The 17337-nt window shown below is 42.4% G+C and overlaps 1 protein-coding gene across 7 annotated transcripts in view; it reads left to right on the forward strand.

The window, feature by feature from the left end:
* The first annotated feature begins 360 nt into the window (after positions 1-360).
* Positions 361-17337, forward strand: part of LOC115129295 (mitogen-activated protein kinase kinase kinase kinase 4-like) — a 143125-nt gene continuing 126148 nt past the window's right edge. For all 7 annotated transcript variants that reach the window (XR_010463924.1, XM_029659485.2, XM_029659486.2 and 4 more), the window contains exons 1-2: positions 361-545; positions 1098-1163. Coding sequence is in view for 6 of the 7 variants with exons in the window: in XM_029659485.2 (XP_029515345.1) it covers positions 489-545; positions 1098-1163 (123 nt within the window). In the remaining variant the exon portion in view is untranslated. The remainder of the gene's footprint in view (positions 546-1097; positions 1164-17337) is intronic.

The raw sequence follows: 17337 nt of genomic DNA on the forward strand, positions 1-17337 counted from the left end.
ATTTTGTATGGGACTGTCTGTCATTTTTTCCCCCTGCAGGCCAAGATCACTATTATATATTTGGATTGGGCAAGCTCTCATAATGCAGATGTTGACGTTTTCCTACAATGTTGTTATTATAGTCATACATGTTTAGGCTTAGGCTACTACTGTATATTATGTAATTGGTAAAACTATATGGAGATAAAAAATAACTGAAGTCATGAACAATCAACACGTTATTTTGCGCATGTTGCCTTGAACAGAGGAGAAAGTTGTTCAAAAAAGTAAACTTTTCGAATTTGGTTTTCTTGGGGAGAGTAGGGGGGGGCTAGCTTCCTCAGCATATTCCGGGTTTCGCTGGATGATAAGTTTCCTGTGTTGGTCGCTAGTGAGACTCGCTGCAGAAGCAGATAAACAATATGAACTGACACGGTGAAACCGTTAACTTTAGGAAAATCAAGTACATGTCCTCTTTCTAGTTGCAGTCGTCCCACAACGCCATAGTTATGGCGCGAGACTGCACTACACGAAGTTTGGACAATATTGATCTCTCTGCTTTGAGGGTGAGTTCTAGTTGTGCCATGGTCTAATTCATTGAAATGTAGGTTGACTTTTGTGTAAACATTGCGTAGTCGATGTTGGTTACAAAGTTTCAAACTGTAGTCTATTAATTTAAGGAAACGTCAGCTACATTGTAACAAAAAGTGAGCAACGTTGTAACAAATTGTTTGAGCTTTCCTGTCACAATATTATGAAACCATTGATGCAATTTTCTGAACATGTTTTGCTTTCAGAAGTGAATATGTATTTGGTTTGTCAGATTTACAACTGTTTCATAAGCAACTGAATGATTGGGGGTAAAATAACTTGAGTTAAAAAAAAGTGAAGTCGTCTAAGTTACAATAACAATGCAGTAGAAATATGGTGTTGGCATGGTACAAGTGTTGACAAATGAAACATACTTGTTGGGAGCCATGCCATGCAATATTCCGTTTAAATGATGACCTAAAGGTCCAACATTATTCTGATCAGGTGCTTTCAAAATGACTTTATTTATTTATGTCTGTGCCCTTTCAATTCATGTGAAGTAATGTAATGTTGTCGTCTTGTTTCAGGATCCTGCTGGGATATTTGAGCTGGTAGAAGTGGTTGGAAATGGAACATATGGGCAAGTCTACAAGGTTTGTAGTTTATGTCAGACCTACTTTCCTATTCTTGTCTTTGATCATGATTACAATTGCAGATGTGTTGTCAGTTGGAATGATTGACATTCAAAGGATGAAAATACAATATGTAAATGTTGCATGATGGCACTCTCTCAATATTTAATTGAAGTTGAAAAGGAGAATGTATATAGTAACACAACTACAGCTGACAGCAGATGTTAGTGTGAAACTTGGTGTAGGTCTAATGAAAGTACTAACTACTAAGTGAGAAAAGTGAGTGAAAGAAACGGTGACCCAAATGCACTGTGTAGTAGCTTACAAACACAAGCATCTTTAACACTCTTGGGTGGAGTCCACTTCCTTATCGAAATCAGCATCACTGAAAGCTTCAGTGGTGGTTTGTGGTTCTTTAAAAAAACATTGAGGTGATTTAAATTAGCTTGACCGGCAAAGCGAGTGGTGCTAGCCACATTCTCACAGATGTGTCAACTCAGAGTGTGAGCTAGCAGTTGGGTGAATACCTTAGGTTGCACAAGCCTTTGATTTACAAGAAGCTAACCCAGTCAAGATCCGGTGTAACATAAAAGAGATCAAGAATGCATGACATGATAAAAGCTTTTTTAATGTCACACAATTTTTGTCCACTTATACTCAAAAGTGCAAGAAGGTTGTCTGTTAGTATCAATTCCTAAACAGTAGTTTATGTAGTACACAGCATGTCAAAATCTCACCTGAATTTAATATATATTTTCTGTTATATGGATCAATGTCAGAGTTGGCCATTAGTGGCCAGACAGCTTCCTCCTCTTCTTTCCTCTTCTGTGTGCAGTGCAGTGCACACTTTCAGACCTATAACAGGAACAGTGACTTCACACATATTCCAAATTCCTTGTCATTCTTCAGGTCAATGATTTCTATCTCACGTACACTGAGTGAACAAAACATTAGGAACACCATCTCTTTCCATGACATAGACTAACCAGGTTAATCCAGGTGAAAGCTATGATCCCTTATTGATGTCACCTGTTAAATCCACTTAAATCAGTGTAGATTAAAGGGAGGAGACAGGTTAAAGAAGGATTTTTAAGCCTTGAGGCAATTGAGACATGGATTGCGTATGTGTACCATTCAGATGGTGAATGGGCAAGACAAAGTATTTAAGTGCCTTTGAACGGGGTATGGTCATAGGTGCAGGGCACACCGGTTTGAGTGTGTCAAGAACTGCAACGCTGCTGGTTTTTCACACTCAACAGTACCAAGAATGGTCCACCACCCAAAGGACATCCAGCAAACTTGACACAACTGTGGGAAGCATTGGAATCAACATGGGCCAGCATCCCTGTGGAACGCTTTTGACACCTTGTAGAGTCCATGCCTCGATGAATTGAGGCTGTTCTGAGGGCAAAGGGGTGTTTAACTCAATATTAGGAAGGTGTTCCTAATGTTTTGTTAGCTCTGTATATGAACACCAAGAAGTGTGTTCAGTAATACTGCACACTTTAATCACCCAGCCAAACACTTCCTTCAAATGTGTTCATTTTCATGGTCATACAAACTGTATGTATTGTTTACATGCAATGAGAATGAATCCAGATAGGTTCTTGTATTTCACACTGTAATTCAGAATCCCTTTATTTGACATGAATAGTCTAAGGAAGGTGGTGAGCGTTTCTCAAAAATAATAATGTACTGTAGTTATTACACAATAAAACCTTAATAATAATATATTTATTTTGAACTGGTGTAACAAATCAGTGGTTTATCATACCATGTACTTGCATAAGTTGTTGACATTGTTGAGAAACATGAGGTAGTGGTCTTCTCCAGCCCAGAGTCATTAGTAGAGTAGAAGAAGTTGTCTCAAGACAGGTAGAGGGCGTGGTCACAGTGGTCATAATGGTCATAGTGGTCATAATGGTCATGGTGGTCATAGTGGTCATAATGGTCATAGTGGTCATAATGGTCATAGTGGTCACAGTGGTCATAATGGTCATAATGATCACAGTGGTCATAGTGGTCACAGTGGTCACAGTGGTCATAATGGTCATAGTGGTCACAGTAGTCACTGTGGTCATAATGGTCACAGTGGACATAATTGTCATAGTGGTCATAATGGTCACAGTGGTCATAGTGGTCACAGTGGTCATAATGGTCACAGTGGTCATAGTTGCCACAGTGGTCATAGTGGTCACAGTAGTCACTGTGGTCATAATGGTCACAGTGGTCACAGTAGTCACTGTGGTCATAATGGTCACAGTGGACATAATTGTCATAGTGGTCATAATGGTCACAGTGGTCATAGTGGTCACAGTGGTCATAGTTGCCACAGTGGTCATAGTGGTCACAGTAGTCACTGTGGTCATAATGGTCACAGTGGTCACAGTGGCCATAATGGTCATAATGGTCACAGGGGTCATAGTGGTCATAGTTGCCACAGTGGTCATAGTGGTCACAGTAGTCACTGTGGTCATAATGGTCACAGTGGTCGTAGTGGTCACAGTGGTCATAATGGTCATAATGGTCATAGTGGTCACAGTGGTCATAGTGGTCATAATGGTCATAGTGGTCACATTGCTCACAGTGGTCACAGTGGTCACAGTGGTCATGCTGGTCATAGTGGTCATATTGGTCATAGTGGTCATAATGGTCATGGTGGTCATAATGGTCATAGTGGTCATAATGGTCATAGTGGTCACAGTGGTCATAATGGTCATAATGATCACAGTGGTCATAGTGGCCACAGTGGTCATAGTGGTCATAGTGGTCACAGTAGTCACTGTGGTCATAATGGTCACAGTGGACATAATTGTCATAGTGGTCATAATGGTCACAGTGGTCACAGTGGTCATAGTGGTCACAGTGGTCACAGTGGTCATAGTGGTCACAGTGGTCATAATGGTCACAGTGGTCATAGTGGTCACAGTAGTCACTGTGGTCATAATAGTCACAGTGGTCACAGTGGCCATAATGGTCATAATGGTCACAGGGTCATAGGGTCATAGTGGTCGTAGTGGTCACAGTGGTCATAATGGTCATAATGGTCATAGTGGTCACAGTGGTCATAGTGGTCACATTGCTCACAGTGGTCACAGTGGTCACAGTGGTCATAGTGGTCATAATGGTCATAGTGGTCATACTGGTCATAGTGGTCATACTGGTCATAGTGGTCATACTGGTCATAATGGTCATAGTGGTCATACTGGTCATAATGGTCATAGTGGTCATTGTGGTCATACTGGTCATAATGGTCATAGTGGTCATTGTGGTCATAATGGTCATAGTGGTCATAGTGGTCACAGTGGTCACAGTGGTCATAGTGGTCATAGTGGTCAAAGGGGTCATAATGGTCACAGTGGTCACAGTGGTCATAATGGTCATAGTGGTCATTGTGGTCATAATGGTCATAGTGGTCATAGTGGTCATAGTGGTCACAGTGGTCACAGTGGTCATAGTGGTCATAGTGGTCAAAGGGGTCATAATGGTCATAATGGTCACAGTGGTCACAGTGGTCATAATGGTCATATTGGTCATAGTGTTCTCAGAATCTTATTATTTGTATTTTTTTTCTCTTCTACAATTTATCCGTTCTGAAAACAGAACGTCAAAGGGAATGCGCTTCTGTGGAAAATATTGATTTTGAAATCGTTTATTGGGCTTGTTCTGAAGGCAGCACATCTTGTTTTACAGTACAGTCTGAAGTCTTGGTTTTAATCATCCATCCCCTTGGGGTTTCAGTGCAGATGTCTGATCCATGCCACAGTTTTGTTCCATGCTGAATCTTTTAGACGTGACAATTACTGTCAGGCTGAGAAAACAAAAAACAGTCCAGGGCCCGGTTTCCAAATAGCGATAGAACATAGGCTTACGAGTGTTTAACGATGTATCTTTCCTACAACGGCCGAAGATGTAACATGCGTTTCCCAAAACACCACGCAGAGAGAATGTTCGCTAAGTGCGTCATCGAAATAAAGGGAGTGCTACTCTGGGTCAGCTTTCTCCATTCAAATGTTACCTTGACATTAGAATTATTCCACAATACTGACGACGGATCAGCTCCTAGAGATATTATCACGTAATGGCTGCAAATATTGAGGCGGCTTATTCTCATGCTTACCCTAAAATAATGCACTAAATCAAGATTTGGCACATCATTGCACATATATGCACACACTGGTCACACTGTATTTATTTATTTATTTATTTTGCTCCTTTTCACCCCATTATTTCTATTTCTACTTTGCACATTCTTCCACTGCAAATCTACCATTCCAGTGTTTTACTTGCTATATTGTATTTACTTTGCCACCATGGCCTTTTTTTGCCTTTAACTCCCTTATCTCACCTCATTTGCTCACATTGTATATAGACTTATTTTTCTACTGTATTATTGACTGTATGTTTGTTTTACTCCATGTGTAACTCTGTGTTGTTATATGTGTCGAACTGCTTTGCTTTATCTTGACCAGGTCGCAATTATAAATGAGAACTTGTTCTCAACTTGCCTACCTGGTTAAATAAAGGTGAATATATATATATATTCACCTTTATTTAACCTTTATTAATTTCATGGTGTAGCCTAACATATATATATATATATATATATATATGTTAGGCTACACCATGAAATACATTGAGGCAAAATAGCAAAATAAAGTAGCCAAATAGCTAAATAAAACTCAATTGAATAAACATGAAATTGATTTCAATATCATTTATATACACTACATGACCAAAAGTATGTGGACATCTGCTCGTCAAACATCTCATTCCAAAATCATGGGTATTAATATGGGGTTGAGCTCTGTGCAGGTCAGTCAAGTTCTTCCACACCGATCTCGACAAACCATTTCAGTATGGACCTTGCTTTGTCCACGGGGGCATTCTCATGTTGAAACAGAAAAGGGCCTTCCCAAACTGTTGCCACAAAGTTGGAAGCACAGAATCATCTAGAATGTCATTGTATGCTATAGCGTTAACATTTCCCTTTACTGGAACTAAGGGGCCTAGCCCGAGTCATAAAAAACAGTCCCAGACCATTATTCCTCCTCCACCAAACTTTATAGTCGGCACTATGCATTGGGGCTGGTAGCATTTGCTTGGCATTGCTAAACCCAGATTAGTCCTTCGGACTGACAGATGTTGCCCTGAAGTGTACTGTGATTTAGTCAAACAGTACACTTCAGGGCAAATCTTCAGCTGTTTAAAATGCAGATAAATGCTGTTGTTAGCATGATGTGTGGTGGGATCTTTGGTGAGAGCAGGGGAAATGGCAGTGGTGTCATACCATGAGAAACACGGATGAGAATGTCAGCCCGGTAAACTCTCTCAAATGGGTGACCTTTGCCATATGATGTTCAATGTCTGTTCTTCAAAATACCAGTCCATACAATGTCATGCAAGATGAGATAGTATGTATCCAAATCAAATATTGAATAATGCTTGCAAGCAGCACAAAATTCTAACAACATATTACTACTATGTGTGTTCAGTTAGTATAATCCTGATAATACTGTGCAGTTCTAGTATGCTAGGGCACCTGACTTGTTGTCATGCTCAGGAGAGGAAGACTTGGCACCGATGCTGGTCTATTGTTTCCAGTCTGCCTTTACTTCCATGGGACCCTGTTTTTGACCTGTTTAACACAGCATTCTTATAATCTCATTGTAAGTGCTGAATCATCATGTATTTTTTTTTTATTGTAGTATTTTGGATAATCTTGTTATTGTCGTGTGTCTGACAGCCAGTGGTGGTCTTCATTTTAGAACTGCTCCTAATCTCCTCAGCTTTTAGGGTGAAGCAGCGTGTTTGTCCTCGTCATGTTTTCCAGGGGGTTATGTGTCTGGCCTCATCTTTGCATTCATCACAGGCATCAGAGTAATGGTTTTCTTAACATAGTAAATCTTACAGAGACCCATCAATGCTGGTTAAAAGGGTGGATTGTTAGCAAGGGGGTCACATGATGAGAGTAGTTTCCCCGAGGTAGTTTATCCCCTGGGGGCTTCATGTAGTTTGGCAGCAGAATAGGATGGTCCATTCAGAGAGGAGCTTGTGTGATAGGGTCTCTCACTCATTCCAGGGTAAACTTTAACATGTGACTAACCATCTTAGTAAGAATGAAAATGGATTGCGATTTGTTGCATCAGTGATCTCATCTGTGTCTTCTGGGGATACAGTACTCAAGAGTGTTGAAGTAATTAGGCGTACCGTAGATTGTGTCATTGTCAGTGTTTGACATGTTGTATTTGGTTTAGCAATACATTCTTATTGTATGACGATAACTGTCTCAGTCCATATAGCCATATCTCATGCTATTGTTCTTAGGCTGACTATATCTAGGGTGTATTCTTCTTTTGAATGGGCACTTCCCTGTCTTGCGAAATGCAAACTCATGAAGTGTGAAAAAGTTGGTTAAAGCCAGGCTAGCACTGCAGCAACAGAGCAGCACTGGAGAGGCGTCGTCACTTGCGTGCCTCTCAGATCAGATATTGAGAAAGTCCCAGTATGTTGGGAATCATCACGAAGCAGGCAGGGAGAGAAAATTGATTTCTGAACCTCAGCCGATGTTCAAACCACTGGGATACCTGCCTGGATCTGGTGGCGTTACTGTATCTCAGTCCCCTCAGCTCTGAGAAAGAGACATGGAAGGGCCCCGTCATGGTGTTGAGATGTGGGCTCACTGGATGCGTCACGAATGGTACTCGATTCCCTATTTAGTGCACTACATTTGACCAGGGCCCATAGGGAAAAGGGTGCCATTTGGGATGCAGCTACCGAGTAGGCCTGTGTTTGGGTAGGGAACGGGAGAAGGCCCTCCCTATGGCTGCGTGGTAGGAACTGTGGTAGTGGGTAGGTGTTGGGCGATATACCCTTTCATAAGGAAATCAGTCAATTAATATAAATTCATTAGGCCCTAATCTATTGATTTCACATGACTAGGAATACATATATGGTAGGGGCGTGGATCAGAAAACCAGTCAGTATCTGGTGTGACCACTATTTGCCTCATGCAGCGCAACACATCTCCTTTGCATAGAGTTGATCATGCTGTTGATTGTGGCCTATGGAATGATGTCCCGCTACTCTTCAATGGCTGTGCAAAGTTACTGGATATTAGAGGGAACTGGAACACGCTGTCGTACACGTCGATCCAGAGCATCCAAAACATGCTCAATGGGTGATATGTCTGGTGAGTATGCAGGCCATGGAAGAACTGGGACATTTTCAGCTTCCAGGAATTGTGTACAGATCCTTGCGACATGGGGCTGTGCATTATCATGCTGAAACATGAGGTGATGGCGGGGGATGAATGGCACTACAATGGGCCACAGGATTTCATCACGGTTTCTCTGTAAATTGAAATTGCCATTGATAAATTGCAATTGTGTTTGTTGTCTGTAGCTTATGTCTGCCCATACCATAACCCCACTGCCACAATGTGGAACTCTGTTCACAATGTTTACATCAGCAAACCACTTGCCCACACAATGCCATATACTTGGTCTGCAAATGTGAGGCCAGTTGGATGTACTACCAAGTTTTCAAAAATGAAGTTAGAGGTTGCTTATGGTAGAGAAATGCACATTCAATTCTCTGGCAACAGCTCTGGTGGACATTCCTGCAGTATGCATTCCAATTGCACGCCCCCTCAAACCTTGAGACATCTGTGGCATTATGTTGTGTGACAAAACTGCACATATTAGAGTGGCCTTTTATTATCCCCAGCACAAGGTGCACCTGTGTAATGATCATTCTGTTTAATCAGCTTCTTGATACGCCATACCTGTCAGGTGGAGGGAATATCTTGGCCAAGGAGAAATGGTCACTAACAGGGATGTAATCAAATTTGTCCACATTTGAGAGAAATGTCTGCTATATTTTATTTCAGCTCATGAAACATGGGACCAATCACTTTACATGTTGTGTTTAGACTTTTGTTCAGTGTATAAGAAATCTAAGATGTGTCAAATAAATTATATCCAGCTCAGGGCTCCAGTTATGCATTTGGTTTGTTAACCTTTTAACTTGCTAGCTAAGTTGCTGGATGTCAAGATCAAGCTTCTTGGTTACATCAGAGACATTCAATCCCCTCCTGGATCAAGATCCCTGTTGCCTAAATTGTTTTGTGCATATATAAAAATGTATGTATATATTTTTTTATTTTAAGAATGTGAAATGTCAGAATAATAGGAGGAGAGAATCATTTATTCGTGACTAGGGTGTGTTCTAGTCTTGAATTTCTATGTTGGTGTGATTCCCAATGGTTCCCAGTTGGAGGCAGCTGATGATCGTTGCCTCTAACTGGGGATCATATTTAGTGTGGTCCTTTTCCCACATGCGTTTGTGGGATATTGTTTTGTTTTGGTTTAGTGCTATGTGCGCTACGAACTGCACGTTAGTTTATTCTTTGTTGTTTTTGAAGGTTCACTTTAATAAATATGTGGAACTCTACTCACGCTGCGCCTCGGTCCGCTCAATATGTATTCGACGAACGTGACAGAATATCCCACCACTACAGGACCAAGCAGCGTACCATTTAGGTAAAGGCTCCCCGCACTCGCCCTGAAGAGCGTGTTATCAGTCCGATGAAACCTGTGCCGGCTCCACGCACCAGGCCTCCAGTGCGCCTCCCCAGCCCGGAGCGTCCTGTGCCGGCTCCACACACTCGACCTGAGGAGCGTGTCATCAGTCCGATGCGACCTGTGCCGATGCCCAGTCCAGGCACGGTGTCCAGTCCCGCTCCAAGGCCGGAGCCTTCCTCTGCGCCGGTGTCCAGTCCAGGCACGGCGTCCCACCCAGCTCCATGGCCGGAACCTTCCTCTGCGCCGGTGCCCAGTCCAGGCACGGTGTCCAGTCCTGCTCCATGGCCGGATCCGTGGGTTGAGAGGGTGCTATGTCCCACAGCAGAGCCGCCACCGACCCACCCTAACCCTCCCCATCCAGATTGGGGTTTTGCAGTCGGAGTCCGCACCTTTGGGCGGGGGGGGGGGGGGGTACTGTCACGCCTTGACCATAGAGGCCTTGGGGTTCTCTATGGTGCAATAGGTCAGAGCGTGACTAGGGTTGTTCTAGTCTTGAATTTCTATGTTGGTGTGAGTATGGTTCCCAATTGGAGGCAGCTGATGATCGTTGCCTCTAATTGGGGATTCTATTTAGTGTGGTCCTTTTCCCACCTGCGTTTGTGTGATATTGTTTCGTTTTTGTTTAGGGCTATGTGCACTACGAACTGCACATTAGTTTATTCTTTGTTGTTTTTGAAGGTTCACTTTAATAAATATGTGGAACTCTACTCACGCTGCGCCTTGGTCCGCTCATCATGTAATCAACGAACGTGACATTATTTCAGCTTTTATTTATTTCATCACATTCCCAGTGGGTCAGAAGTTTACATACACTCAATTAGTATTTTGGTAGCATTGCCTTCAAATGATTTAACTTGGGTCAAACGTTTCGGGTAGCCTTCCACAAGCTTCTCACAATAAGTTTCCTTTCCTACTATTGTTTGTACTGATGAACGTGGTACCTTCAGGCGTTTGGAAATTGCACCCAAGGATGAACCAGACTTGTGGAGGTCTAAAAATAAATCTGAGGTTTTGACTGATTTCTTTAGATTTTCCCATGACGTCAAGCAAAGAGGCCCTGAGTTTGAAGGTAGGCCTTGAAATATATCCGCGAGTACACCTCCAATTGACTCAAATTATGTCAATTAGCCTATCAGAATCTTCTAAAGCCATGACATCATTTTCTAGAATTTTCCAAGCTATTTAAAGGCACAGTCAACTTAGTGTATGTTAACTTCTGAGCCACTGGAATTGTGATACAGTGAAATAATCTGTATGTAAACAATTGTTGGAAAAATTACTTGTGTCATGCACGAAGTAGATGTCCTAACCCACTTGCCAAACCTATAGTTTGTTAAAAAGAAATTTATGGAGTGGTTGAAAAACTAGTTTTAATGACTCCAACCTAAGCATATGTAAACTTCCAACTTCAACTGTATATATATATATATTTTTTTATAGCACCCCTTGTGTGCACTTCCAGTAATATCGTATTCCCCAGTATTGTACAGAAATGGTATGATGGTATGAAAATCTGGATACTGCCCAACCCTAGTAGTGGGTAATAACCCCTAGACCCTGCCCTCAGTGGGAGGTGTGGAGAGGGCAGCCGGTCCCTCGCTGAGCTATTTCTGTCCAAAAGGGTATTTCCTCATTATTCCCTAACCATACTGTGAAGCCCCTCTCTCCCCCTATCACATTGTATCTAATGACAGGCAGAAAAACATGAAGTAGTGAATGAGAAAAAGCAGATTTCCGTCAGAAGAAAGGCAGTGGCACTTCTATCAACACTACTAAGGTGTGGATAAGAAGTATATTGTGATGAGAGGTTCATTGCATGAGATTAGATCATTTGGGCCTTCCCCAAAATGTTGCCACAAATGTGCTGTAGTGTTAAGATTTCCCTTCACTGGAACTAAGGGGCCTAGCCCCAAAAAAGGCCCCCAGACCATTATTCCTCCTCCACCAAATGTTATAGTTGGCACTATGCATTGGGGCTGGTAGTGTTCTCCTGGCATCCCCCTAACCCAGATTAGTCCCACAGACTACCAGATGGTGAAGAGTGAAATCATCACTCCAGAGAACACGTTTCCACTGCTCCAGAGTCCAATGGCGGCGAGCTTTACACCACTCCAGCCGACACTTCGCATTGAGCATGGTGATCTTAGGCTTGTGTGCGCCTGCTTGGACATGGAAACCCATTTTATGAAGCTCCCAACGAACAGTTATTGTGCTGATGTTGCTTCTAGAGGCAGTTTGGAAGTGTTGCAACCGAGGACAGATGATTTTTCACGGACTATGCGCTTCAGCACTCTGTGATCCCATTCTCTGAGCTTGTGTGGCCTACCACTTCAGAGCTGAGCTGTTGTTGCTCCTAGATGTTTCCACTTCATAATAACAGCTCTTACAGTTGCCATCTTGCATGATGCACAGACAGAGATTGTCGCCTCGCTTCACATCCTTAGGAAACGATGTAGTAATTCGTTTTTTTATGTATGATTTCTTACATTGTTAGCCCAGAAAATCTTAAGTGTTATTACATACAGACGGGAAGAACTATTGGATATAAGAGCGACATCAATTTATCAACATTACGACCAGGAATTCCACTTTCCCGAAGCGGATCCTTTGTTCGGACCTCCACCCTGGACATTGGATCTAATCCCAGAGGCCGACCCAAAACAACGTCGTCGCCACAGGAGAGGCTGACGGAGTGGCCTCCTGGTCAGACTTAGAAGATGAGCATATTTCTCGCCAATATACAGTCTCTAGACAAAAAGGTGGACGAAATTAGGGCATCAGAGATTGTAACATTCTCTGTTTCACGGAAACATGGCTCTCCCCCAGCAGATACCTTGACGGCCCTGAAAGAACTTCACTGGACTATGTAAACTGGAAACCATATATCCTGAGGCTGCATTTATTGTAGCTGAGGATTTTAACAAAGCTAGTTTGAGAACAAGGCTACCTATATTCTACCAGCACATTGATTGTTGTACACGCTCGAGCAAAACACTGGACTACTGCTATTCTAACTTCTGCGATGCATACACGGCCCTCCCCGGCCCTCCCTTCGGCAAATTTGACCATGACTCCATCTTGTTGCTCCCCTCCTATAGGCAGAAGCTAAAACAGGAAGCGCCCATGCTTAGGTCTGTCCAAAGCTGATCTGATCAATTGGATCCACGCTTCAAGATTGCTTCAATCACGTGGACTGGGATATGTTCCGGGTAGCCTCAGACAATAACATCGACGTATACGCTGACTCTGTGAGTGAGTTTATTAGGAAGTGCATTGGAGATGTTGTACCCACTGTGACTATTAAAACCTTCCCTAATCAGAAACCATGGATTGATGGCAGCATTCACGTAAAACTGAAAGTGCGAACCACTGCATTTAATCATGGCAAGGCGACTGGAAACATGACCAAATACAAACAGTGTAGGTATTCCCTCCGCAAGGCAATCAAACAAGCAAAGTGTCAGTATAGAGACAAAGTAGAGTCGCAATTCAACGGCTCAAAGTCCTGGACTTTCTGACGGGCCGCCCCCAGGTACTGAAGGTAGGAAACAACATCTCCACCCGGCTGATCCTCAACACTGGAGCCCCACAAAGGTGCATTCTCAGCCCTCTCCTGTACTCCCTGTTCACCAATGACTGTGTGGCCATGCACGCCTCCAACTCAATCATCAAGTTTGCAGATGACACTACAGTGGTAGGCTTGATTACCAACAACGATGAGACAGCCTACAGGGAGGAGGTGAGGACCCTCGGAGTATGGTGTCAGGAAAATAACCTCTCATTCAACGTCAACAAAAGAAAGGAAATGATCGTGGACTCACATTAACATCTGCTAACCATGTGTATGTGACCAATAAAATTTGATTTGACCGGGGCAGCTCCAGCAGGGCAGAAATTTGACGAATTGACTTGTTGGAAAGGTGGGATCCTATGACAGTGCCACATTGAAATTCATTGAGTTCTTCAGTAAGGCCATTCTAATGCCAATGTTTGTCTATGGAAATTGCATGGCTGTGTGCTTGATTTTACACACCTGTCAGAAATGGGTGTGGCTGAAATGGCCGAATCCACTAATTTGAAGGGGTGTCACATACTTTTGTATATATAGTGTAGCTTTAAAACTGTAATACTTTCTCATGTGTAGAATTGCAGGAAATGAGTTTTAAAGAAGGACTATGCAGAAGTTGCTCTACCATTTTCCTGGTAATAGTTTGCCTAATTTCAGTTTATGTGACAAAATAAGGTGTCATTGTGTAGAGAATCATTGTATCATCTAAACCGCTGTTTGAAGCTGGTGTACAAAACCGAAAGGAAGACTCAAAAACTTAACTTCAGAATGGGAAGCATAGAAATAGCACACATAGAACAGATCTACCGATTCCTAAACTTGCTTTCAACGGAATTAAACATCTATAATTCACATTTCTATGTGAATTTGGTCATGTCTCCCATAAAGTTACATATTGTAGCTTTAAAACATAAAATCTTTGTATCTGTGGCCAAGAGAATGGCCTCTAAAATGGTAGGTTGGAGAGCACGCCATTGGCCACACCCACTACCACTACCCCAACCCCATACACTAGCTTTTCCACCACTGCTGAAAAAAATCCCCGGGGAAACTCTGACTTGAGTGTCTCTTTATTAGAATGGAGAATGTGATTTTTGCAATGCCACCCCCCCACACAAATTGAATGTGTTTCAGAGAGAGCAGGCTCACTGTGTGATGTGTGAAATGCTGAAGAGGTTGTAGGGGTTTGAGCCTCAGGCTGATTAGTGGACAGTTTGCTCTTTTCTCTCTCCTCTCCTTTGATCAGCAGGAGGAATGTGCTCTCATCTCTCTCACGCAGTCTCTTTATGGCCTGCTTTGGATCATGTGCACATGCTTGCACTCATTATCTGTCAAATAATAATGACTTTGGGGAAATCATTTTTACAACATATTTACAACATTAATAAGTACATGTATTGTTTTTGAACATGTTAGTCTGACATGTTATTCAAAGGATTTGCTGGCACACTAAAATAAGCATTTTGAAATGGGAAATCAAATGATCTGCTACTTCTGCAGTGATTCCGTGAGTGTGAGACCTATAACTATTGTCCTACTGTATGTTATGCATGTTCAAGGTCTCAATGTCTCATATCTCACTAACACAAGGAATTATTCCCCTACAGATGTAGGATCTTAATTTGAGCCAGTTTGCAAGCAAGAAAATAATCCTGCATAAACAGGAAATGTTAAATATTATGGGGATTACTATGAATGGACATTTTTGTAGTGGCTGATACATTTTTTTGTTAGGGCAAATCAAGTCAAGAATTTTCCAAGTGGAAATTACAAACTTTAAGAAGACTTAAAAACTCAAATACACTACAAGTGTGCATTTCCTGCGGTGCAGTAAAATTCTCAGCAACAAAAAAGTGATCAAATTAAGATCCTACATCTGTATATTCTAGAAATATATATATTCTACCTTGCATTGCTTGCCCACAACTGGTGAATTGTCTGGCCACCAAAAGCATTTCCCCCTGTTTATTAACTAACTTCAATTGTGTTTCCCTTTGAAAATAGCCTGTGGCAATGGAACATAGCCAGCCTAAACGTTTAAGAATCATTTTGGTCAAAGCAAGAATGTGCCACAATGCCTCGTGACTAATATATTTTTAACAGAAGAAATAGACATTTGTAATTTTGTAAAACATTTGTTAAAAATCTGATTTGTCTAGAACTCTATTGTTTGTATATGGTCATTGGCCCAACAGTTTTCAGCCCATTGTTATTGTAAAAGAGAATCAGATTTTAATCCAATTCGATTAGATGAGGTCTTGTTATTTTCCATGTGTGCTTGCTCTCTCACTCTGCTGTTCTGGCACAGGAAGCTGTGGCCATTTTAACTCCTGCCTGTGCTCGTGGGGAACCCTGGCCCACATCCTGATTGAACCTGGTGCTGAGTGTCTACTTCAGAGTTCTGTTCACATGGTGTGGCCTGCTGCTGTCTGCCCAACCGCCAAACACTCTAGTGACTAGAGTGGTACTGTAATGTAGGACATCAATATGAGTAGAGACTAGACTCTACGTCTAGTCTCTACTCATATTGATGTCCTACATTACAGTACCATTCAAACGTTAGGATACACCTACTCAATCAAGGGTTTTTCTTTCATTTGATTATTTTCTACATTGTAGAATAATAGTGAAGACATCCAAACTATGAAATCAAACTTTATTTGTCACATCCGCCTGTGAAATGCTTACTTACAAAGCCCTTAAAACCAACAGTGCAGTTCAAGAAAGAGTTAAAGAAAATATTTACCAAATAAAATAAAGGGGGTACAGGTTAGTCGATGGTAATTTGTACATGTAGGTAGGGGTGAAGTGACTATGCATAGATAATAAACAGCTGGTAGTAACAGTGTAAAAAAATAAATGGGGGGGGGGTCAATGTAAATAGTCAGAGTGGCCATTTGATTATTTGTTCAGCAGCCTCATGGCTTTGGCGTGCGGTAGCAGAAAGAACAGTCTATGACTTGGGTGACTGGAGTCTTTGACAATTTTTGGGTCTTTCCTCTGACACCCCCTGGTATATAGGTCCTGGATGGCAGAAAGTTTGGCTCCAGCGATGTGCTGGGCATACGCACTACTCGCTGTAGCGCGGAAAAGGTGTTGTCGTGGCCTCTTTACGACTGTCTTGGTGTGTTTGGACCATGATAGTTCATTGGTGATGTGGACACCAAGGAACTTGAAACTCTCGACCCGCTCTACTACAGCTCTGTCGATGTTAATGGGGGCATATTCAGCTCTCCTTTTCCTGAAGTCCACGATCAACTCCTTTGTCTTGCTCACATTGAGGGAGAGGTTGTTGTCCTGGCACCACACTGCCTGGTCTCTGACCACCTCCCTATAGGCTGTCTCATCATTGTCGGTGATCAGGCCTACCACTGTTGTGTCGTCAGCAAACTTAATGATGGTGTTGGAGTCGTGTTTGGCCATGCAGTTGTGGGCGAACAGGGAGTACAGGAGGGGACTAAGCACACACCGCTGAGTGGCTCCAGTGTTGAGGATCAGTGTGGCAGACGTGTTGTTGCCTACCCTTACCACCTGGGGGTGGCCCGTCAGGAAGTCCAGGATCCAGTTGCAGAGGGAGGTGTTTAGTCCCAGGGTCCTTAGCTTAGGGATGAGCTTTGTGGGCACTCTGGTGTTGAAAGCTGAGTTGTAGTCAATGAACAGCATTCTCACATAGGTGTTCCTTTTGTCCAGGTGGGAAAGGGCAGTGTGTTAATTGTATATGGAATCACATATGGAATCAAATAACACATGGAATCATGTAGTAACGAAAAAAACTGTTAAACAGATCCAAATATACCATTTGCCTTGATGACAGCTTTGCACACTCTTGGTATTCTCTCAACCAGCTTCATGAGGAATGCTTTTCCAACAGTCTTGAAGGAGTTCCCACATATGCTGAGCACTTGTTGGCTGCTTTTCCTTCACTCTACGGTCCAACCCAAACCATCTCAATTGGGTTAAAGGTCAGGTGATTGTGCAGGCCAGGTTATTTGATGCAGCACACACATAATGCTGTGGTAGCCATGCTGGTTAAGTGTGCCTT

Source organism: Oncorhynchus nerka, linkage group LG5, assembly GCF_034236695.1.
Source record: "Oncorhynchus nerka isolate Pitt River linkage group LG5, Oner_Uvic_2.0, whole genome shotgun sequence".
In the NCBI taxonomy this organism is placed as follows: Eukaryota; Metazoa; Chordata; class Actinopteri; order Salmoniformes; family Salmonidae; genus Oncorhynchus; species Oncorhynchus nerka.